The following is a 25,108-nucleotide window of genomic DNA, read 5'->3' as shown; positions in this document are numbered from 1 at the left end:
GAACACTTTTAACTGCCCTTAGAGCCCTCAAAGCAGCAGCAGGACAACTCTCACTTGGACATATACACTTCTTCCCTATTCTTTCTTACAAAGAGCTTTGTGAAACTGCTGGGTATAACATACAAAACTGTTTGTCAGATTGGCTTAATTCCCTATAACCTGTTTTAGCCATGTGAATTTTCTGTGCTTTGAAGGAAAGGGGAAAAAAAACCCACACCACCCATACTATTGTATAAGCTGTACAGGGAAATATCTGGGCAAGAGCTGCAGAGATAAGCTCATGCTGGACAATACTTTAAATGCTCAAATTAACAAAAACTGGCTGGGAAACCAGGTTTAGTTTGTCAAACCCAATCCTCATCAGTGCTGCCATGGGCAACAGAAATGTTAGTTAAACTCTAGAGAAAAAGTTCACTCTCTGGCTGCTATTCCCATCTCATAGATAGCAGGGAGGAAATAGAAGAGCTGCTGTAATGTCATAAGCAGAAAGGTTTTTAAAGGCTAAAATTACTGACCTTTGGGAAGGAAAAAAAAAAGCCCCCCAAAACAACACATTAGTCATAATCCAAATATTGTGCAGAAGAGAGCTTCCCATGAGGTTTGGCTTCGTTTCAGAGCCACCAGGGTTCAGCACCAAGCACAAGACTGTTTACTTGCCTTGATGGAAGTAACAGCTTGAGGTAGGCACAGTGCATGATAGACACACAAAGTCAAAAGGGACCTCAAAAGATCACCTGGGCCATCCCTTTGTCAAAAGGAAGGATCAGCTCTAACAGTGCTATTTCTGACCTCCTCTCTGTAAGCTCTTCTTGAACACCTCCAACAATGAAGGTGCTGCACATCCTCAGGCAATCTATTTTGGTTCTTCACCAGAAAGCTGCTTCTGATCTCACTACATCTTGCTGCAGGTGGAGACCAGGACTTGTCAATTTACTGTGAGCAGTGGGAACAAAATTCCCTTCCTTAAAATACCCACTTATGAGTTAAAAGAAAGTGAAGCCTCCCCTTCCCAACCAAGCTATACTATGATCTTTGCTCAGAGAGAGGAGCATCTTTGACTGCTGAGAACATCAAGCCACGTCTTTTCCTGCTACGCTCACATTCTGCCTCACTTCAGTTTGCAGGTCCCAAATGATCTTCCCATTTCTTTAGTTACAGGAGGCTCATTTAAACCAAAAAAAACCCCAAAACTAAAAACCCCCAAACCCAATAAAACCCCCAAACATCCCACCCCCAAAAACCAGCTCTGTACCAGTCACTTTAGAAAGTGTTTATTCAAAAGCTTCATAGCACCATCTTGTTGGTTTTTGTTTTAAAACACCACTCAAATAAAATGCAGCAATTAAAATGTTGGGATTTCTTTTTTTCTCTGAACATGACACTGACTCCACCTGTGAGGGTATTTATGGTTGTTCTTGCTAATGAAACTGGAAAATAGCGCTCCTGTGCAGACAGACACAGCACTGGGCTGAGAAATGGCTTCTCCAGTCCCAGCTTAAACGGAAGAACAAACCCAAGTCAAACTGGAAAGCCTCAGGGAGATGGTTTGGGAAAGGTTTTGTTTTCTTTCTCCCTGCAGTTCTGCTGGAAGAGAAAATTTGTCTAAAAGGTCAATTTTGAGCAGTTTCAATCCTTATCTTCCCTACTTCAGATACTTGAGGGGGTTCTTTTAGGGTACAATCCAGACCAAGGGATGCTTGGATTCTATGCACCTTCATGTCTTTGTTCTAAACAATCACTTAGCTGTTAATGCTAAAGGACCTTTCATGGCCATCTTTTTCTAGGGAAAACCCGAGGTCAAAAGAATTCCAACTCAGTTACTAAGCTGATTTTCATTAAAAATGGAAGGTAAAACCAAACTGCCATGGATAGCACTTGCAAGACTCTTTCATGACCAGGTTTTCCCCTTCCCCCCCTTCCCTTTTTAGTTTTGCAGAGCCAGATTTGTTCAGCCAGGCCAGTGCAGCGCTATTTCCCAAAGATCCTTAGCTTACATGTCAAGAATTTGGACCATGCTGAGTGCTTGGTCACATTATCATTTGGCTATGGCTTCCAACCACTGGAATTCTCTATTGCATCTACTTCTGATTGACCGTTATGAGGCAAAAAACTCTGGAGTTCACTTGGCTAAAGCCCCCATGGGGTCCCAAGCTGGCAAAACAATTGGCTCCTGCTGCATCACTGCCAAGATGTCATCTGGTACATGCTTCTTGTCCACCACCACTTCGTACACGTACTCAGAAAACCAGTCATCAGTCATGATCAGGTAACCTGCAGAGGGAAACAGTTGGTTACAACACAGAACCATTACGACCACAGTGAAGCAGTCACAAGTTTCACCTATGAATGAGGCATCACAGCTATACTTCACATATCTGAAAGAAAAATCACCAAGAAATTAACTTTTAGGCTGAGTGTCTTTCACAGGCACTGAAAGACTAAAAGAGAAGCCTCTAGCAAAAACAAGACCCAAAATACTATTTATAGCTCCTCTGTTAAAATAAGCATTGAGAGTACTCAAGTGAATTAATGTGTCTTGTAAAAAAAGGCATTTAAGGCAGAAGGTAAAATTCCAAGTCTCTGGCTTTAGAAGTTCTCAGGATTCTGTTAAGAAACAGAACATTCTCCAAGTGAATATCCAAACCATCACTGGCTTGAGAAAACTTTGCTATTCTGGTTGTTGCAGTAAGGAGGCCAAATATAAAACCATCTAAATCACACTTTGGCTCAACTAAACCATAATATTCCTCCTTGAGAATGTCAGTGAACAGCCTTTGAACTGGGGAAGAGGGGTGGGGGAAGTCACATTGACAGTGTCACAGATTTCAGCAGAGAGCTCCCAATGGGAACAAGCTATTCAAGGTGAAGTGACAGCGAGAGTGCCTGGGAGAAAGCAAGCATTTAGAAGACAGATGAGAAGGCTTTGTGCAATAAAGTTCCTCGTGTCCTTATACAGTATCACAGCACAATCAAATGAAACAAGAAAATGGCCAAAGAATATGGACAATAAATGCATCTATCTACACCATCTTGTTTCTAAAGCAAGAGATCAGATAATTCCCATAAATTAAAACCCCTATCAATTGTAATCCCAGCTAGAAACCATTTTGGAAACATTGCCAGAGGGAGCTGCCTTGATTATTCTCTCTTCAGGATATGAGTTCTTGGGACACACAAAAACCTCTCACTCCCAAGAGCCAACAAGTAATTGCACCCTGAGAGGATAATGAACTCTGCTTCTGACATCCTGTATATCTCAAAGCTTGACAGTGCTGATTAGGATCACAGTGTCTGAACAAGGAGGAAACGTCAAGCAGAACTTCAGGACATGCAAATAAGCAAGGTGGCTCTTTGAGAAGGCCTCTGCTTGGTGTCACAATGAAAGCCATTATCAACTCCTTCATTAAAAGGAGACATACTTTATACTCAGCAATATGTAACAGCTAAGAGCTTGCCTGAAGCAACCCTGAGCTCTGCATTGCATCCAGGTTAAAAGGCAGAAATGGAAAAGAAACAAAACTTGATGGGTTTCCTGAGCAGGGTTTTACCTCAAACCATTTGTGTGCTAAGGCCAGAAGATGGAAAACAACCTAGAACAGCATCATCTTGTAAGAGAACACAGCACCTGAAGGTGTACAGATGAGGCTGGCCCACATTTCTGTAACCTACCCAAAGGAAAATCTCAACATGCAGCACTTCAGAGCTGACAAGCTGCTGGCCAGAGAGGTCAATGGAGGATTATTGTGTAACTTAGGATTTGGGCACCTGAAAATAAAGCCCAAAGGGTCTTGTACAAGCCACACTGCACTCATGCTGTAACTCCTCCACAGGGAGGATAAATTAACAGAGCCTTTCTGCCACAGTGTATTTATGGGATGATTTATACACAGCAGACTCTGAATGTCCACAGTTAAAGCCTTAAAATGCTTTCATGCACAAAAGCTTGTATGTGACAGCCAGAGGAAGAGATTAGAAGTCAAGAGGAAGAGGACTTTCAGCTGGAGATGTATCTCAAGAAAGTTATTTTCATGCCAAAAGAAGCAGATGGACCCCTCAGATGGATGTGATAATGTGATTTAGTGTTCCCCTCTAAGGATATGCTGGGTTCAGAGTCAGGTAACAACAAACTGTGTCTGCAGAACAAAGGAGGAAGCAGAGCAAGTGAACTTGCCTCTGCAGCTGACAAAGTGCCAGCAAAACACAGAAAGGAAATATTTGACTTGGAAGTGACTTTTTTTACCTCAAAAAACAAGCAATGTTTGTCAGCAGCTGAGGAAAACCAGATGGGATTCCAAGAAACCCTTTTAGAACAGATATGAAGCTACTAAATCTTCAGGAGAGGCAAGGCTAGGCTCTTCCCTGGGCTTTCCTGGGACAAGTGCTGCCACAAGAATTCAGTCCTGCCCACTCCACAGGGTGTGAGTAACTGACTTCATCCCATCACATCCAAACCAGGAGTCAGTCTTTCCAGCCCTGCACCAAGCATGTCAGGGGAAACAGTTGTCTGGCAAGCAGGAGAGACCCCATGTCAAAACCCACTTCTACTTCCCACCACCAAGCTATTTGTTTGGTTTGTTGGGGTTTTTTTAATGGCTCAAGGGTAGTCTCTGTGTTCTGTTGCAGGCTGTACCCTTCACCATCCTGTCCAAGAAATAATGGAGTTGGAGCTTACTTGCATCCCCCACACCCAACTGGGCCTCAACTGGGATGTGCCAAGTTTAACATCACTCTTGGCTACCTCTTGACCGATGTGGATTCTGGTCCTCTGCACTGGACTTACCCAAGCACAGCTTCCCCATTCCTTAACAAGGCAGATAAGATAAAGATGATGACTGCCAGCAAGAGAGCTAAGAGACTGCAAATCCTCACCCTCCTACACCAGCTAGTATGGGACACTGAAAAGCAAAAAGGCAGGGCAGGAGGAAGGGGATGAAACCCTGTCATTGCCTCTTCTGTTCCACTGCCTTCAGCTCAGTGGGTGGCTTGGTCATAGCTATGAAAGTCATTCAGGGATTCACCTCCCTGAGGCCTGAGAATAGAGTCAAGCTTCCTTCTGATGGGATTTTCTGCCAAGACTTTTCCAGGCAACTCCCTAACCAAAACATAGTGAACAAAACTTTCCAGAGACCCTGGTCTCCACCACTGCAAATCAGATAAATGACTGACTCACCCACAAAAGTTCACATGGATGGCATGCATACAGCACATGCCTACAAGGTGTGGGCAGGGCTTACTCAAGTCCCTCTGGGGTCCTACTCGAAGAACCACCACCAGCTCTCCTGCAATAGCTCTAGAACTCACTAGTGAAAAGTGAATCCATAGTTGGAAGAGAGATGATGTCTAAAGAGAATAAGCTGCAAACCAAGCAGGAAGTTAGACTTACAAACCTGAGTTAATCTGGTGTCATTTCTACCCTAAAGCTTGAGGCACCACACATTTCATTTCTAGTTGCTGCTCAGCTCTCCACACATCAATCACAGTCCCTGCAGCTCTGTCAGAGCATTCACTGATGCTCCAAGCCTAGTAACACCAGCAGAGAACTCCAACTGTTCAGTCACAGTTCAGCAGGTACAGCTGCTACAAGCAGCGTCAGCTTTCAGCGCACTGCACCATGCTCTGGGAGTGACAGCCATCCTCAGCCTTTCTCCAGTTCTATTAAACAACAGCTGAGCCCTGGCCAAGGAGCATGTATGGCTGGGACAGTCAAAGCTGCTGACAAGACACCTATTAGCTTCAGAATGCTTGGAGTAGTAACCAAAGTCCAAGCTGAGTGTTGCAAAGCAAGCAGAGTAAGGCACTTCCTTCCTGGAAGCATTCCTCCAGCTCTAGTAGCATACAACATCAGAAACCAAGTATCTGGAGTGTCTCAAAACAAAGTGTTCTGACAACAAAGGCACAGCCAGCCAGGCATTTTTATATTTTATAGTCTCTATTATTCATAAGGGCTCTTCAAATAATTAGTTTGTATTGGGAGACAAGTTTTGATGTTACTTTTTAGTACTGACTTGGCTTCCTGACTTGATCCAACATTCCAAAGCACATTTTACTACTGTCCCATTTATGAGCCTTGAAGGCTGATCATCAACAGCTTCATTGTTCTGTACAGACTAAAGATTTTTATTGGAATACTTTGCTGTAAGTGTATGCAGCTAACTCAGAACAGACAAGTGGGAGACCAAGGGGCCAGAGCATAAACTGAGACACTGCTCCAAGGCTATTCCATGGTTTGGTTAGCTGCTCATGTATGAGATACCAGAAGCTTATGAGTAAGACCACATTCTAAAACTAGTTCCAGAAATAGTCTGTTCCCAAAGAACAACCCAGCCATCCTGGGAAGTTCCTGTCATGAACACATTTGGGATTAATGTGCAGCAGAAGAACGTGGTCAGCAGTGGACTACTGGGTTGTGCCCTAGGACATGCTGCAGCCTGGCTTGGCATGCTTGTGAGCAAGCTCCTGCCACAGCTGAGCCCACATCCGGCCTGGCTCAGATGACAAAAATCATGGAGTTTCCCTCCACTCCCCTTAGGAAAAGCTGACTGGTTGCAGGCCTTGGCAGAGCAAAGTGAAAACAGTCTCACACCATCAGCCCCATTCAGCCAGGGCCAGTGGAAGCAGAGCTGCCCCCCACAGCCCAGGCAGGGAAGCAACTAGAAGCAAATTTCCTAGAGCACAGCTCAGCTGTGACACCCTCTGCCCACACTGCCTGCCCATGTGCCACCCTGCTACAGCCCTGCAGTGCTCACAATCCTTGTGAAAGGAACAATAAATAGTGCAGGCTGAGAGTCCTCAACAGGAAAGCAAGTTCATGCAGAGAGCCTGGCACATTAGCTGTGGGTTTTGTTGTTGCTTCTCAAGCCAGAGAGGAATACTGCAAGGGTGTCACAGGTCAAGTTTTCAGCATGGCTTCAAAGACAACCAGAATTATTTCTTCTATTTTTTAATTTATAGAGACAGGTGCTGGAGCTGCAATAGTTTACATGCAGCTGTTCACAGCTGGAACCAGCCATATCCTCATCTTATTACAAAACCAGTGAGCAAATGCTTGCAGTGGTTGACAAGCAGTGCTTTAAAGGAAAAGAAACCACCTAGGTTTCACACATGGCTTGGGAAGTAGTATCAGCCAGAGGCCCCAAAGATGAGGCAGCTCTAGTGTACAGAGTCACACTTAGCTCTGGTGCCAAAGAACTTCAGCACATTTTAAAGCTTCTGCAGTGAAGTCTATTTCTCCTTTCACACTAGGAGAAAACATTGCTGTCCAGCACAGCTCTTGCAATTGATCTTACCTTACTTGACACTGAAGCATTCCTTATCTATTCTCCCTTTATTAAAAGATCAGTTTACATGCCCACTGGAATTCTTGGCATCTCAGGAGTGCTGCCATATTTCCAGACCAATACTGCCAGGTATTTCAGAGTTTTGCCTCTACAGTTGAACTTGGGACCACTACATCCAGTTTATCCAGTGGCATTTCCTGCTCCTCCACTCAATGCTTACATTCAGTTTACTTGGATGTAAATCACATTGCTGTGAAGAATGTTTGCCTTCCAGGAACACAGTGCCATAACTCAGTGAACCCACATGCTGTTTGCAGCCTAGTTCCATGCATGCCCTGGTAAAGGACACAGCACATCCCCTTCCACCTCCTTACACTAGCCCCAGCTGTGTTCCCACGACTATAAATCACTTTACCTTTATTGCCACGGTCTTCACCCCAGGAGTTTTCCACTCTCCATTTTTCAAATGCATCTTCTTGCCCATCCTGTGACAAAACAAGTTGCTGGTTATTCACTAAGTGAAGGACCATCCCAGTTCATAGCACTCAACCCTGAATCCTGCACCAGCAAAGCACAGAGCTCCGCTCCCAAAAGCCTACAGGCACTGGTTTCTTACTAATGGCTGCAGAAATGAAATGTCCTCAAATACCTCTCTAAAATATGAGGCAATGTGGTCAAGAAGAGAGCTTTCAATATAAATTCACATTTTCTGGTGAAAATAAAACTAAATCTGAGCTTGGACTTAACTGACTGGCAGAATTCAAACAGCCTTCCCTGTCACCTATCAGTGACTTCATGCTCAGAAGGAAGCAGTGGCCTGCACTTTGTCTGAAGTCTGCTTAAGTCTACCAAGTACATAAGAGCACTGAAAACAGCTTCAGAGGCTGTGCCACAAAAGGAACTGCTGATTCCTTCAAACAGCCTCTCATGGGGAACCAGCAGGTCCCTTGAGGAACCAGAGTTATTCTTGAACTACTAAAATTATGTGTTTTCTTAATACAAAACCCAAACCAAAGCCTAACCCACGAACTGGGAAACACCCCACAGATCCTATTTTAAAATCCAGTGGAATATTGCTGCATTGCTCCTGTTCTGCCTTAAAAATGGGCCAGTCCCTACACTGTGACTAAGAAGTCAACTCTTGAGGCTGTCAGCACCTGGGATAAGTACATTTGTATACATTAAGTTTGAAATCAGAAGTTGCCATTTCATGTGCATCTTGTTTTTAGGCTGTAAAGTTGTAACAGGATTTTCAAGCAAAGCCTTTTTACAAAGGAGGTAAAGCCAATGTATTGCATCTTACAACTCAGTTTATCAAAGCTCCTTTAGATCAAGTTAAGGTTTCATGTAAGACAACCTGTCCCAACAAAGGAGAAACATCTTAGTCCATTTGGAATGTAGAAAAGCCTCTAAATGCTGAACTTGTTGTAGGATAATGCCTTTCAGGGATGTGTTCATGCAGCCTGATACACAAAAGAGAGCTCAGCATGCAGAACACAATAGGGAAGATTCTGTTGAGCTGCAAACAAGCAAGTCCAAAACTTTCTTATGACTAAGCAGTCCCAGCTCAAGTCCTCAACCTCCAGACCTCAAACTTATGTGCAAGCTGTTATTTTGCAAGCAAAGGTCACGTTGGACAGGAAGAGATCACTTCAAAGAGACTTTAATAATGACTCCTCCTGGAAATAAATTGAAAACATCAACATTGCAGATAACCCAGAGCTGTAAATTTTCACATGGTTCTTTTTAACTTCAGATGTGTTTTGTTATACTGCCAGGAGCAGATTCAGTTGTGAATCCACCTCGGCCTACTGTCTGCCACAGAGCTAATTTGGACACCACTTCCCTTCCCTAATTATGAGCAGGTCAGATAGGTCACATGCCAGTGAGTTGCAGGAGGTTAAGGCTGTTGCAAAGTGCCTCCTATTGGCATTTTAACAGAAAGAGCTTTATGCTGTAAACCAGAGTGGACTAACCCAGGGAACTGGCAGGATAGGAAACACTGACAAAAGTTTCCTTGCTCAGCAAGATACTTCAGAAACTGCATTTAAACACGAGTGTAGGTTTTCTGGTATCTTAAAAGCAGAAGCTCCCTTCCTTGTCCCTTTCTCCAATAAGGGTTTGTGGGCAGAAGGAAAGAAGTCCTTGCCTAGTTTAAAATTCTTCCTTCCTTGTTAAATATTTATAGTTCTGAAGACTCTCACACAGAGGGAGGACAGAACCTACACCACACAGCTTCACGTGCCAGGGTGTTGTGCCACATGCTGAGCTCTACCAGAGCAGCTTACACACTGTGCATGAGCCCAGAACACACAAAAGCTGCCAGAATGTCCAAACACATCTGTGCAAGCATCAGAACGTGAGGAGAGACTCTACCTTCTCAGTGACAGCTGTCAGGACCATGGCATGGGTCATCAGCGAGTCTCCGAAGATCAGTCGCTCTGCTTTGTTCATGTTCTTGACAGAGACACCAAACACCAGCTCATGATTAAATCTATTAAAGACACAGCAGCAACATTAAAAATGAGGGATGGAGAATTCTTAGAGTACATCAAGGGGGGGGCAGACTGCACTGCCCCAGGAGCCACTGCCCAGGCAGACAAGTTCAACTATTTTTAGTGTCCAAAAAAGTGCAGAAATGGGAGCACATGGTTGGACCTTTGGAGATGACCTTTGGAGGTCCTTCCAACCCAAACTGTTCTATGATTCATTCCATGATAAAAAAATAATCCCTTTAGGAGTTGCTCTCAGCAGATGCTAGGCAATTCTAATGAGTAACAGCATTTAACCACCACTTGAAGTGCATCTTTAAAGGATTCAGATTTTAGCTAATAAGCAGAAGCAAATTTCTGTTGCTGTTTGAATTACTTTTGGGCTTTGCAATCCAAAGTATGTACAAATTAGTTTCTTACACAGCTAAAGGCCCTGTTTCTGTCCTAGCCAAGCATCCCACATGGTTTTCTGTTTTCATTTTCTACTTACATATTCAGGTCATTGATTCCCAGCTTGCCATAGAAGTGCTTTGCAACATCACAGCCAAACCACACAGCCTGCAAACAGAAGGCAGAGTCATGTCTAGGCCACATCCCAGAGAGTTTCCTATTAGAAGAGCTGCACCACACCATCCATGAAGGCAAACCAACCAACCTCGCCGTCCTTAATAGATGCTGCAGCTAATCTCTTCAAGACATCCACAGGCTGGTTGTTGTAGAGTGTTTTCCTGCCTCCTGCCAAGTTGCCCAGGTACTCCACTGTGTACAGCCTGTTGTAGGGGTTCTGAGGTCGAGGATCATTCACTAGACAGATCTGACAGAAAAGCAGGATGTCATAAAGCAAGGTGCAACTCCTAGATGGCTTTCAGAGAGCTGCTTTTGTCCCAGCTGTCTGTCCCAAACAAGTCACTTGGCTGAAATACCAGGCTTAAGGTTTTGCTTGGGTTTTGGTTTATAAAGTTCACCCCACAGCAGCTCTGGACATTATTCCTGCTCTCTGATGGCTCTCTTAGGGCATTTTATGCCTGATTGGATCATTACACATTTTAACACTGCAGAATCTTCATGGAACTGCAGTATGAGAGCACAGCAACTGAAGGGGAGAACACAGACAGAAAGTGGGGAGAACAAACACAGGGCTACCTGTGACTCATGGAGGCAGTACCCATCCCACACAGTGCAGCTGCCCTTGCAACAGTGACTTGGCAGCAAAAAAGTCTTAGGAAGCAGCTGTCTTTCAGCACCTCACCTTGTCCTCCATGTTGAAGTAAGGCTTCACATGCTCATTGTAGAACTGGACTGGTGTCATGGGGCCATACTTGTGGTAGTTCTTCTCCTTGTCCCGGAACTCCCAGCAGAAGGTCTCTGGAGGGTTGCCCAGGCAAGTACTCACTACTCTGAATACCTGCCCCAAGAAGCAAACAGCAGTGAACTTGCAGTGGTAGGAGAGGCAGGTCTGCATGTTTCAGCAATGCCACTGATGAATGGATTTCTCCACATGAGAACCAACTGGTGAGATGGGAATCTTAAAGGTCATCCTTGGAGAACATCAATAAAAGCACACACAGGAATTATTTGCATTCAGCTCTGGAAAGCTAGGTGTTTCAACAGTTCAAAGCTGATCTGAAAGGCCAAAGGAAGATCAACAGAATCTCTCTCCCCATTCTCACACTCTACAGTCTCAAAACAGAAGCTTACATTGAACAGATAAATTCCAGGTTATTCCAGGAATCAAGAAAAGTGTTCACCAGGTCTAGGGAGGTTCTTCTCCCCCCCCTCTATACTGCCCTGGTGAGACCACACCTGGGATACTGTGTCCAATTTTGGGCTCCCCAGTTCAAGAGAGCCAAGAGATCTGCTGGAAGGAGTTCAACAGAGAGCTACGAGGATGACTGGGGGACTTGAACGCCTATGGTTTGTGCCAGCTATTCTCAGCTCTCAGTCTTCACACTCCTCTCACTGGCTTTTCACAGAAGAGAGACAGAATACCTTTCCAAAAGCTGACTTACTCCTCCTGGCACCAGCTGAGCTGATTTGTATGGATCCTGAGGCTCGGTGAGAACTCAGTCTGTCCTGATGGTAAAAGCAGTGCAACATTCACGCGCAGCAACACCATCCAACTGTGCTCAACGCACAAATAAAGGTGTTCTTGCTCCAAGCAATTTCAGAAAACAAGTGAAGAGATTAATTATGGAGCTGAAGGGTGTGGGCTGGAGCTCTTACTGGAGGAGCTCATACATTTATTCCTCAGTAAATATGTTACAGAGCAAAGATAAATCCCTAAGCTACTATAAATATTTAATTTTGCACAAACTGCACCAAAGGTAACATTTGCTGTGGATACACCCACATTACCTCAGATATCCCCAAGTGCTGAGAGATGAGGCCATGAAAATGAAATAAGCAAAGAAAAAAAAGCCTAAAAGGAGGGCAACGAGCAAGGAGGCTCCAGCCAGAGGAAAGAGCATGGAGACAGAAGTCTCAAGTTAACAGAGGCAGTGGACCTTGGGAATGGCCTCCCTTAATTGTTTTGCCACCACACCCATCACAGGCCATCTCTTAGTATCTCACAAGCTTCCTCTATCAATAAATAAGCAGACATACTGAATCTAAAAGGTGACTTACACAGCAACAACAACTAGAACCAAGATAAGGCAAAGAAATAGTGGCTGGTGCTAAAACCCAAATGGAACGAGGAGGGGGAAAAGAAAGGCGTTGCTGATAAGGAAGAGTCTACAAAGGAGTACAGTAGAGGCAGAAAAATTCAATCACATGCACTGCACTGATTCCAACTTCTGACCTGCTGTGCACTGCTGTGATAAGAAGAATGTTTATACAGTTCTGGAGTGAATGTTTAATCTTGTGTTGCAGTACAACTGCCCCATTTTGGCTAAAGCACTGCCTCCCAGCATGGCAGAACCAAGATTTGTTAAGCAAGCCAAACTGCACAGGACAAAACCAAATTCTGCTTTGCCATGTACAGAGAGGCAAAGCTGCACACAACCACCTGGAATGAGTGGTCTCAAGCCTTTAAAGCTGGTGGGTTTAGTGCACACAGGACAGGTGCAACAATAGTGTTTATTGAAAGGAAATCCACTTCAGTTGCAAACCATCATTACCACTGCAAGAGGAAACACTTAACTTCAGGGAGCTAAGCACAACCCTTTTACTGAACAAACTGTAATCACTTAATGAGCTTTAATGTTGGTCCCAGGATCTTTTATCAGAGGGCAAGAGGCTCTGAACAAATGGAGAGATTTTGCAGTGAACTGTATGTCATTGCCCTGCAAACAACCATCTCTGAGAAGCTTTTGATGTCTGCTGGAGGCTTTTGATGCCTCCAAGGACTTTTGGACACACACTGGATGTAAATTGCATTAATTAACTTTTGAACTAAGTGCTGATTAGCAACATACTGGGGTAGGCTCAGAGCATAGAATTACTGCTGATCTTAAAGCAAACACTAAGCGTTTTTGTTTCAGTAACATAACCCAAGCAACACAACCCATTTTCTTCTTTAACCTTAAAATTAGACAAAGAGAAGCTACAGGTTTTAAACATGAAGCTCAAAGATGAATTTCCAATAACCAAGCCAACACATGCACCAATAACCTGCATGCCAGTGCAACTGCCTGAAGCTTTACAGGAATTCCCCAAGGGAGGTTCTGCCCAATACTGATCTTTATTGGACTGCAGAGAAACTAACTCACAAACAAAACCTTTTGGCTTCTGGAGCCATCTAGTGACAGCCACCAAAACCATTGGGTTACTTTGCTTTGTATGTTGGAGAAACAAATGAATCATTTAGGTTGGAAAAGACTTTTAAGATCAAGACCAAGCATTAATCCAGCCCTGAGGACACCACTAAACCATGCCCCTCAGAACCACAGCTACATAAACTTATCTACTGTTTTTCCTTTTTAATCCGTGCATTTAAATTAAAACAGCCTGAACTTTAAAAGGTCCTTTTGGCTACTTCAGAATCAAGTATGAGGACCACTGCATGAGAAAGATGGGTTCAGCCCGCAGGGTGTTCGCCATGCGGAGCTCCCTTTCGCTGTTCTTTCCTGCCCTCTGGTGGGCAACTCCTGCAACAACACTTTGTGCTGCAAGGTTTCAACACTCAAAGCGATCAGGAAAGCAATTTTTAACCTGCTTCTCATCTACCATGTGGCAAAGGCTGGCAGACCACGACTTTGATCTCTCAAGACACAAAAAGCTGCTCTCCTACAGAAAGGGGCAGATGTCTGTAGAAGTAATAGCTCTAGAACCCATCCATCCAAGCTGCATGTCTGTAGGTATTAGAACAACTCAGGAGGACATAACCATCAGGCCCCACTTCAAAAAATTCCCTTGAATGTCTCCAAGCACAAAACATCCCTAATCAGGCAAGCAGGCACTTGGTTTGGCTGATCCATAGAAAAAGAGTAGCAAGAAACCTTATCTATTCCAGCCTCCCAGAAGACTGATGGCACACAAGAACATTTACCTCTTCTATCATGGTGTCCATTGCAGCACAGATTTCTCCTTTCATTGTTCCACTTTCCACCATGTTTCTTAGCCGCAAGCAGTATTCTCTCATCTGTTTCAAGAGAAAGCAGGTTCAGTAGAGGTTTTATTGCAAGGGTGTGAAAGGTTCCAGGATTCCCTATCTGGTTGTTTCAAGCATCTATTTCCCCCTTCATTACGTGCTTTCGAAACTAAAAGAAAAGCCCTTCCAGAAGGCTTTGTTCTTAATGCTTAGACTGGACAGAAGGAAAAAGTTTTTCCCAGCTAGAGTGGTCAGGCATTGGAATGTGCTGCCCAGGGAGGTGGTTGAGTCACCAACCCTGGATGTGCTTAAAAGTCATTTGGATGTGATGCTTGGGGACATATATGGTTGAAGGGCGAACCTCGTAGAGGTAGGGTTATCAGTTGGACTTGGTGATCCTGAGGCTCTTTTCCAACCTGAATGTTTCTGTGTGATTCTCTTGTTAAAAATAATCATCAAGAGAATGGAATGAGTTATAAGTAAAAAATATGCCCCAAACCCCAGAAATTCACTAGCAGTTGCAACTCAATTACTGTTTTCCAACCATTGATCTGAAGCTTGCAGCCATCAGCTTTGTTGGGGGGCTTAATGTCTCCTGGTTTCCCTAACTGATGCTGCAACATCCACACACATCACCACCACCCCTGTGACTCAGAACAGCCTGTCTTCATCCTGTAACATTTATTTTGCAATTCTAATGCATAATTGATCTGCTGGTTGATAAAAAGACTGGAGCATTTCCCCACTGCATGCAGAACTGCAGTAAGAGCAGCACGTGCTTCCCATTACTGTCACCATCCATAAGGCCTGGAGCAGTGAGTGGGGCTCCCTCAAGACCAGCTGGTTTGCAGTGTTCAAGACTAGAATAACATTAGCACCATTTGTTATGCCTAAGCTCATTTCAGCTCCTATTTTGCATTTTTTATGTGGATTTCAGCAGGCAATTTTCCCTGAATATGTAGCACATGAAGTGGGAAAAAAACATAATCAAAGCCCACTGAAAAAAAAAAAATGCTTTAATTGCCTTTCTATTTAGCTACCTACAGCAGCATCTCCCCAGATCAATTCATTGCTGTAACTCGGGGAGCAAGCTTACACCTTCCTTCAAAGCTGCACAATTCTGTACTGAAAGCTGATTTTTCAGACTCAGTGGTTTGAAAGTGTTTGGTTTCTTTCATCTTTTCCATCAAATCTGGCAGTCATCTCTGGAAACCTTGGCACAGTGGTAGATGAAATGGCAGCACAACATCTAGATGATAGCCAGCTAGATGCCAAGTGCCTGTTTTGCAGAAGCACTTCATCAGCCACACATCAAGAATTCACTCTTTTGAAATCTGAGGCTTAGGAACAACTGCTACTGGAAGCATCTAGGGTACTATCAAGCTACTGAAGCCTGCCAATGGCCATCTTCCATTAACACCTTCCTGGTCCATGCCTCAAGATTAACATCAGGCTTGGCTGAGGCTTTAGGCTGCTTTTTGAATAGAAGTTGCTGAGATGCACTTGATACTTTAGTCACTAAAGAGATTAAGGTGGCTAGGAACACTTGGAGCAGGTTCATTTCCATCCTCTCCCCTTAATTACACCATCTCAATCAATTTTACCTTATGATTCAAGATCTCATTCATCCTTCTGGTAGCCTCTGTGGTATGAGACTCTGGGAAGTATTTCTTGGGGACAACACCGTACTTCTCTGGAAGAGCAGTAAAACTCTGGGTTAATAATTGTCTTTTCCACACAGCAGAAACTTCTGCCTAAAAGCAAAATATAGCTGTGGTTTGTGCAGAGACTGCAAGGCAAAGTCTTTTATTTAAGACTTGCAGGTGTTCAAAGCCTACATTTTAACTTGTGACTGAATCCTGACCTCTGATCTGCATCCCACAGGCACTCCCAACGAGTGGAATCCCTGAACTGTTCAGAATCTTTTAATTCACCACATAAAAAAAAAGTTCTACACCAATTAGTGCTTCTTATGAAGTCCTTTCCCCCCCTTACAAAAAAAATACTTGCAAATTTAGCTCCTGCAATACCTTTTAAAGTAGGACTCTTCTGAATAACTTCCCAGTTTCCTTTCCTCCTCAACACTTATAAACACCAGCAGCAGCTCAATTGCTCCCTACATTACAGCACCAAAGATCACACCCTGCAAGGCCCTGGATGTAACAGCACCATCCAAAGTCATCTCTGCCCTGATTAAATATTTATAACAATTAGATGGGGTAAAAAAAAACCCTAACCTCCAGGCTTCACAGAAACAAATCCCTTTTGTGATTCTAAACTTCTCTGACTGGCTTGTTGATTCACAAAGGTGTCACATTGTTTCACAATACAAACAGAAGCAAATTCCACTGCAATTCAAGATGTGGAGGAGCTCATCCTTAATCAGAGGAAGGAAGATCCTACTGAAGCTGGATGTTTGCAGGACCAGCATTGCCACATTCCACATCATTTCCCTCTCACTGCACTTTCTTCAGGCTGCAACTCTTAAGTAGTTCTGCTTCTGCCTTGCAGACACACCCTGGGTCTAGCTATACTTGCTTCCTTGCCATGTGCCCTAAAAATGTGTACAGGGATATAAATAAACTGTGTGAAGCTGTTGACTGAGGTAAACCTTCATACTAAATGGGATCTCTAATTGCTTCTGTTGATCTTCTGAGCTAGCAGCAGCAGCAATATGCAAGTGTGTAGATCCCAGACAAGATTTAAGCCAGTATTTATAAATTGGCATGAAAAAGGTCTTTGATTAAAGCAAAAGGTAGTGGCTGAGGGCATTCCCCTTAGCAAGCTCCCAGGTCTCAAATGCAGTTTCTTCTTTTGTTTCCATTTCTCATCTCTTAACCCAGCAGGCAATTCTGGGAGGCTCCTAGCAAGCAATTCTCTTACCAATAATGTTAACCAACATATCCCACTGGCCACCATCGTTGGTGGGGTTGGAGAGCAGGAACTGGACCAGCCTTCCTTCCACAGGCTCCTTTTTCTGAGCCGTTTCCACAAAGGCATTTAAGAAGTAGTAACAACGTTCAACCTAGAACAGACAGGCAGGAAACAGAGATGTTAAGTAGGGACATTGTGCAGTCAGTCATTCATTCCTGAGGGTTCAGTTCTTCAGAAGTTCTAACTGGATGAAGAGGCCTTCTGCTCATCCACTGAAGTCCTCATTTCCCCTCTAGCATTCCAGGACTTATCCTATAAACATGTTTTTGTCACGGACCAAATATTTAGGAGTGAGTTAACACAGTGCTTAAGGGTAGGGGAACAGGAAATGTACAACAGAAGTTAAGCAATGAACCCTGGCCCAAGCTAGCACTAGATTTGCTGTATTTCCCTTAGTGAAAAACAACAGGCAGAAGCTCACTGATCAGTCACAAGCAGGACTGAAAGCTCAAGAGAAACTGACAGTCATGTTCCTCTGGGCCTCCTGCCCAGGGAGGGATGTTTGAGGTATGCACAACACCTGAAAGAAGGCTTTTACTACTCCAAGACATGCATCTTCAACACCTTTACTACCTCAAAGTTCCACTTTTTTTCTGACTCTTATTTAAAACATGCATTTAAAGAGCTTTAAGTTTCTTCTCATGGATGTTTTCCACCTGGCTTGTTAAGATGATCCTGCCTAAAAGAAATTCTGTCCCAATACTAATAACTGATTGCATAAACTGTCCCAGAACAACCTGTACCACTGTACCTTATCCCAGAAGAAGAGATAGGACTGGCTGAATTCAAACTCTTCAATGTTGTATTTCTTCATGAAAGGAAGACGCATTGCATTGAGACAGGAGAAGATCCAACATCTCCCTGAGCGATCAAAGGGCCAAGAATTAAACTGGAATGTCTGTACTCAAGAGCTGTGTAACATTCAGCTTTTTCTACTTAAACACAAGACTGATGACACAGTTCTGCCTCAAGCCTTTGGCCCGCTGTGCTGGCTGGGATTGTAAAGCACCAAAAAGCTGCTAAGGAGTTTAGAAATCTTTTACTGCAAATGCAGGTGTCTCAACAGATTTTATCTCAGAGTGCACAGGAGGGAGAGCAGGCAAGAGCTGCAAGTCCACAGGCTTGTTATTGAGTCAAAAGGATGCTGCAGGCATTCAATTTCGCGCACAGCCCGACAGAAGGACTTCAGAGGCAGTCCTGACTCGCAGGAGCGCAGGCAGCATTACATCATGCCCTCCCCAAATGCCAGAACCACCGAGGGAGCGCAGCCCTCCATACCGACCCGCACCGCTGGCAGGCAGCCAAATAGTCCCTTACCGGAGTTCTTCTGGTTGGTGACGGGCTTGCCCTCGGCGGGCACGGCGTGCTGGAAGACCTGCACCGTGTCCTGCACCACCTGCCGCTGCAGGCACACCTCCAGCGGGTCGTTGCACGTCGCCACGTTCTGGGCCAGCAGGAACTGCGGCTCGGCCCGCAGCCGCCGGGTGAAGGCGACGGCCTTCTCCATGCTCAGCCCTAGGGGACAACGGGCACCGTCACCACCGGCCCTGCAGCACCCCCCTCCGGTAAGCCGCTCCCTCAGCACCCGGCACCGCGATAACCGCCACCCCCCGCCCCATCCTCGGCCCATTGCGCAGGTAGCGGTACGTCTGCCCCCTGCCCTCTGGCAATCCCGTAGCCCCCCAGCTCATTATTGCGGTTATCGCCCCCCACAGACACACTTCACGGACAGCCCCCCCCAGTACCGGCTAGGGCCTGCCCTTCACCGTGGGCATTCATGGCAGCGGCTGTGCGAGCTCCCGGCACGGAAACCGCCGCTCGACGGCCTGGCCCCCCGCAGGTCGCGCGCCCGGGCGGAAGCGGCTCTTATAGCCCCGGCACCGGAAGCAGGAAGCGGGGCCGCGCGTACCGGTCCGGGGGCGGGAGGGGGGGAGAGCACGGCGCGGGGGCGGGAGGTGGACGGCGCCCCGCGAGGGACAAGCTTGCGGCGGTTGCTGTGCTGCGCGGGGGTTCCGACCCCTCATACGGCCGGTTCCAGAACGTTCGGCGGCGCCTGAGGCAGCGTGTGGTGGCTCCCGGCGGCTCCGAGATGCTGCGGTGCTGGCGGCTGCCTGTGCCTCAGGTCCGGTTCTGCGGCTCTGGGCAGCCCGGGGGAGAAAGACTTGGGGACGAAAGCTGGGGATGAGCCAGCACCGTGTGCTCACAGAGACCCAACCGTGTCCTGGGCTGATCCCCAGCAGATCCCCTCCTGGAGAGAGGAGATTCTGCCCCTCTGCTCTGCCCTGCTGGGACTCCACCTGCAGTGCTGGACCTGCTGGAGTGGGGCCAGAGGAGGCCACGACATTGATGTGAGGGCTGGAACCCCTCTGCTGTGAGGACAGGCTGAAAGAGTTGGGGTTGTTCAGCTTGGAGAAGAGAAGGCTCCAAAGAGATCTTGTGTGGTCTTTCAGTACTTAGAGGGGCTGGTAAGAAAGATGGAGAAAGACTTTTAGCAGGGCCTGTTGTGACAGGACAAGGGGTGATGGTCTCCAATTTAGTTTGGAGAGGAAATTCAGACTCGATATCAGGGAGACATTTTTTATGCTGAGAGTGATGAAACACTGGCCCAAGTCGCCCTGAGAGATAGTAGATGCCCCGTCCCTCGAAACAATCCAGGCCAGGTTGTCTGGGGCTCTTAGCAGCCTGCTTTAGTAGAAGATGGCCCTGCTGACTGCAGGGGGTTGGACTATGTGGCTGTTGAAGGTCACTTCCCACCCAAACCAGTCTGACGCCATGATTCATGTTCCCTCAGAGCTGCCCCAGCTCTGACCAAAGGAGGCTCCACTGGAGACTCCCCATCCCACTGCCTTCAGGCTCTATACCTGCAGTGTCAGCCTCTCTACACCTAACAGGAGGGGTTGAATTGGGCCTCAGCAACAGGCAGTGTCAAGGCTGGGTGCCTAGGGACATGAGCTGGCAGTGGCATTGAATGGTGATGGCTCTTCTGAGCACTGGCAAACGCTGGTCAAGGACACACTGTGAGTTGTGTTGCAGAGGCTTCCTGTTGAGCAACAGCCCTGCTCCTCCAAGAAGAGTATTTGTGCATCACAGACTCAAATTGGTTTACAGCACACTCTGTTTATTGATGGTATTAGTAACATACCATTCTAAAACATGATGAGGCCTTTAAAAGTTTGCCAGGACCTTGAGAAAAATGCTTGAGTGGCATATTTGTTGGGAGGAGGGATGGAGAGAGGTCTTCCTGCCATCATGGTGCTAGAGCATTCATGTTGCCCTGAGGTCTGTTCTTAGCTAAGGGAGATGGGAGGTGCAGTGGTAGTGCAAAGTGCCAGGCAGCTTTATCTCTGGCCAGCAGAAGCTGAGCAGTCTACAGGATTACCAGGAAGGGTCAGCAAGTTGGGCAGCCACCACCTCTAACACCCTGTGGAAAGGAACTGTAGAGCAAGGCCAAGAAAGCAGCTGCCAGCTGCACACCACACTTAATTTGTAGGCATCAGCATTACAATCTGTGGCAACCCAGTATGGATTCCTCTGTGGATCAGTCCAGTGCCCACATGTCTGACTGCACGTGCATACCTTGTAGGCACAAGTGTGGAGGGTGAGATCTGGCAACAGCCCAGGCAGCCCCCCCACCCCTCCAGCAGTGCTCTAAGCAGTAAGTCAGACTGAACAGAAACAAAGAACCATTTGTATTTTGAAAAGACTGCATTAACTTCACCCCAAAAATATCTTGTTTGAGTGCTTTATCTCAGCATCTCACCATTAGAAACAAGGTTTTCTGGATGTGCACAGGAACCTTGTGGTCTTTACCTGCAGCAAAATGAGAAGCAATGAAAAAATCACCTAGTAGAGAAAAAACACAAACATGTGCTTTGAATTCACCTGGGCTGCCTTTAGCCCCAGAAAGCTTTCAGCAGGCTGGGGATACACTCTTGGTTTCTTCCCCACTGCCTGCATGCAGGCATGGCCAGGACCCCGGGATGGCCAGGGCCAGGGCAGGGTCAAGCGCTACTCCCATGGGCACCTCTCCATGGTGGGACCAAGGTGCAGGCTCATGGCAGCCAGAACCAGAGCTTGGTAACTCAGCCTGGTGAGGTTGGGCACGCCAAGTGCTGTTTTGTTTCCCATTTCTGCCAAGGCTTAAAGAAAGAGGTAAGTTTGGAAGCTGCATGAATAAGCAAATACTTACAGAGCTGTTTCACTTGACCTTTTGAAGCACTGAAAAGGAAGGAAAAAAGGAATCTTATGATCTTTGGTATTTCCTAGCCATAGGGGTATTTTTTGCTTTAATATCTTGCAATATCTTCACCTTAGAATATCTACTATTTGATGTATTTAGTGGCGTTCTAAAACAAGAGGCAGTGTGTAGAAGTTCTGTAATGGGGGCAAGCAACATCACAAAGTAGGTGCAAAAGGTGAAGATAACCCAGAGCACAGCAGCAGAACAATACCAGTTTCTTAAGAAGCTAAAGCTTTCCATACCTTAAAAACTTTATCTCTTCGAGCTATGACTCCAAAAAGTATTGTGAGTGTCACCACCACAGCAGCAGCAATAACAGCCTCTGTGGGAAACACAGGCTTTTTGTCTGTTCAGAGAGAGGAGATTGAGGGTGTGAGAGATGAGTACAGTCATATGAAAGAGGATGTTTCACAGGGCTGTGGAGGGAGATCTTTCTTTCCCCCCTGACTGTCACTGCTGATTTAATTGTGCTCTCTCTGCTGTCTGCAGGCTGCCTCTGTGTGTTAGTCCCCTGGAGAGAAGGGATCCAAGCCTGTATTTTAGTGAACTGAAGGAAGAATTGAAATGTTGGTCCCTGAAGAAGATCCCCAAGGCAACTTATGCATGGAAATAAGGGTGTCTGGGAGCACCACTGACACAGGTAACATTGCTTTTCTCCCTGTTCTAAGAGTGCAGAAATGAGAGGGATCTGGGCAGTGGGTGGCAAATGGATGCCCAGTGGGTACAGCATCACCTGTCTGATACCTGAGTGTCCAACCCCAGTAAGGCTTCTACCTCCCTGTTGTGCACAGGGCTCTAGTCTCTTCTGGAGGACAACTTCTCCTGCCTTAAGCAGCTCTTTTGGCATGACAGAGTACTATAGTTGGAGTAAGAGGCTTCAAGTGAGACCTAAGGTGCTTTAAACCACACTTGAATGTGCCCTGCCAGTGTGGGAGGTGAGACAGTGGGATGAGTGAGGCCAGGTTTGCCGAATGCATGTGAATAACAGGTCGAGCAGGAAAGGCTCTTCCTGGTGCTGTGGTCCCAGGCAGAGGTGCAAGGAGAGCTCTGTCCTGTTACTGTGCCCTCAGAAGTTAAGGTGGGGAACATACCACACTCCACTTCCTAATACAAATGGATTGCTGTCATTGTAAGAGAGAATGGAGAGCTGTTTGTAAAGCTTATTGTTTGGCAGCAGCTTTGTTACCTTCCACTATCAGGTGGAAATCCTTTCTCCCTTCTCCCAGAGAAGATTTCACCATGCAGGTGTAGGTCCCATTGTCAGACTTCTGTACTTTCTGGATAGTGAGCTCAGCCACCTCACTGGTCTGGTACAGCTGGTACCGGTTCTGCTGCAGGCTCAGGATGGTGTTGTTCTTGTACCAAGCTGCTTGGGCTTGAGGGTTGGCTTTGGCATTGCAGCTCATAGTAACATCTTTCTCTTCTTCGATGTGGAAGGACTCTTCTCCACTCAGGTGGGGAGGAACTGTTCACAGCAATGAGGTTCAATAGGTCATTAATAATGCTGCTCGCTCTTTAACACAACTCACCCCTGGCTCCGTGGTGTAACACATCCCAGTTGTGCAGCCCTTCCTGATCCCCAGGAATTAGCAGGGCAATCAGTGGCAGTCACTCCCATAACTCCTCTGCCCTGACTTGTATCCTTGGCACAGAATCTAGGTGGAGGCAGGGACATATCCACAACATCTTCTTATTAAGGGCCCACCCACTCCTATAAAAGAGGCCTCAGATGAGGCCATAAGCACCACTGCACCGGGAGTGTCTTACCACGTGAGCTGTCTCCTCCTAAACGCATTTTTTCCTGCTGAAGACAGTGGAAAAGGGTGCAAAACACCCTGCCTTCAGCTAGTGCCCAGACACTGAAGTGCTCAGCCCACAATTTCCTCCCACCCCAGCCACTCTGCACTGATATCCACCACTGCAACTCACAGAGGACATCCAGGACCACTGACACCTGAACAGACTTGTCCCGCGCCAGCCTGCACGAGAAGGTGACTCCGTTGTCGGACTCGGTGACTGGGGCTATGCAGATGTTGCTGATGTTCACTTTATTCCCATCTCTCAGATCCACCTGCCCATCTCCTCGGTACCAGAGCAGCTCCTCAGCCTGGCTGCTGTTCTGCACTAGGCAGGAGAGGGAGACAGCAGGGGCAGGAACTGTAGAGAGGGCAAAGTCAGCAGCGTGGTTATTTACAGACAGTTCCAAACCTGCAAAAGAAGGAGAACAAAGGCACTAAGCATCCCAAGCTGTAGCCTTCCCACAAAAGCTTCCCTGATAGCTTCTCAAGGTCCTCAGCCTTGGAGGATGGACTGAAGAGTTTCAGGCTCCAGTGTGACAGTTATTTTCAGGTGGGACTTTAGTTTTTGAGACAAAAGGTTGTCTCCATCACAACGCTTCCTTCAGTTGTTAAAAGTCAGGCTTGCAACAGACTGCAAGAATGGCAAAGCTTGCCCAAGGAAAAGGTCTGAAACCCAACAGTGACCATGTAACAACACACAGAGCAAAAGATAATCCTCATCCTAGCAAAAGATCATCCTCATCCTGCCAGTCTTGCTCACCCTCTTGCTGCAAGTCACCACTGCAGCATACCTGTGCCCTCTGGTTTTGTGCCCACTGTTTGATAGCCTGGTTTTGGCTGGAACTGAATGTGCTTGAGAATATCAATTAGTTAATCAGCTCCACAGCAGTATCCTGGCCAGTCTGAGTCTGGCTGCTGAAGAGTTGCACATTGTGTAACATACAAACCTCAGGTCAAAGTAACCAACCAGTATGAGAAATGAACTTTTGTAATGGGCTGAAGCTCTCACTCCTGTGGCCTGTGTCATAGATTCATGAACTAGAAGTACAGCTCAGAATATAAAGGCACTGAAGTCCTGTGAATGTAAACAAATCCAAAGCTCCCTGTCTCTTCCCTGCTGTTCCCAGGTGGCCAAAGCTATCATACATTTCACTGCTTAGAGCAGGTTTGAAAATGGTGACCTTCTCATCCCTGTGCAGCTGCTGCTGGAAAATGCTGAAGCTTTGCCATTCCCCTCTTAAACTCAGAAACCAGTCTTCAGACAATCCTCTGGGGATGACCTCCAGAACATCCCAGAGAACTGGGATGCTGGTGTGGCACAATCACTCCAGGCACTGCCCAACCCTGGCCAGTTTCACATCAGCAGGATGGGGCTTGGACAAAGCCATGATGGATCTTTTCCCATTGCTTACCTGTGGCTATGCCTGCCAAAAAGCAAACAGCAAGGACAGGCACTTGGTAGGGGACTGCAAGGCTGCTTCTCTGCACCATCTCGGAGGAGACCAGCTGGTGTCTGTTGGAAAGAGGGTCACAGTGTCGTTGCCTCTGCTTGGGGCTTGCAGGGGGTTAATTGTTTGCCCTGGCAGACAGGGCCAAGGTCACCAGGGAATAAACTGTGGTGATTTGTTGCAGGGACTTTTCCAGTTCAGAGCAGAACCGAGGGGATTTTACATCTCTAATCTCTGCTGCATGAGTTCTTTGTCCCCAGTCACCTGTCTGTCAGGGGAACCTGTCTCTGGGTCGTGTAGCACAGGACTTACCTTGGGAAGAGTCTCTGGAGAGGCTGCTTCTGCTAAGAAATGCACAGCTCTTTGCCTTCTTTATTTATAAGGTCT

At 46.3% G+C, this 25,108-nt stretch overlaps 2 protein-coding genes across 2 annotated transcripts; both read right to left on the bottom strand.

Annotated features, from left to right (window-relative positions):
- Positions 1-1,655: 1,655 nt before the first annotated feature.
- Positions 1,656-19,107, bottom strand: BLMH (bleomycin hydrolase). The gene is made up of 12 exons (XM_054166764.1): positions 18,980-19,107; positions 18,552-18,749; positions 17,986-18,095; positions 17,184-17,325; positions 15,905-15,993; positions 14,259-14,351; positions 11,019-11,174; positions 10,425-10,583; positions 10,260-10,327; positions 9,654-9,771; positions 7,693-7,762; positions 1,656-2,271 (listed from the first exon to the last, which is right to left on the bottom strand). The coding sequence occupies exons 1-12, from the start codon at positions 19,011-19,013 to the stop codon at positions 2,120-2,122; spliced, it is 1,389 nt and encodes a 462-aa protein (XP_054022739.1). The 5' UTR covers positions 19,014-19,107; the 3' UTR covers positions 1,656-2,119.
- A 2,312-nt stretch (positions 19,108-21,419) lies between these two features.
- On the bottom strand, positions 21,420-24,773 carry TMIGD1 (transmembrane and immunoglobulin domain containing 1). The gene is made up of 5 exons (XM_009903332.2): positions 24,686-24,773; positions 23,404-23,682; positions 22,661-22,939; positions 21,717-21,820; positions 21,420-21,452 (listed from the first exon to the last, which is right to left on the bottom strand). Exons 1-5 carry the CDS (start codon positions 24,762-24,764, stop codon positions 21,420-21,422), a joined length of 774 nt encoding a protein of 257 aa, XP_009901634.1. The 5' UTR covers positions 24,765-24,773.
- Positions 24,774-25,108: the final 335 nt, after the last annotated feature.

This window comes from Dryobates pubescens, chromosome 13 (genome assembly GCF_014839835.1).
Source record: "Dryobates pubescens isolate bDryPub1 chromosome 13, bDryPub1.pri, whole genome shotgun sequence".
Lineage (NCBI taxonomy): Eukaryota > Metazoa > Chordata > Aves > Piciformes > Picidae > Dryobates > Dryobates pubescens.
Note: the sequence above shows the minus strand (reverse complement) of the source record. Positions and strands in the feature narration are given on the sequence as shown.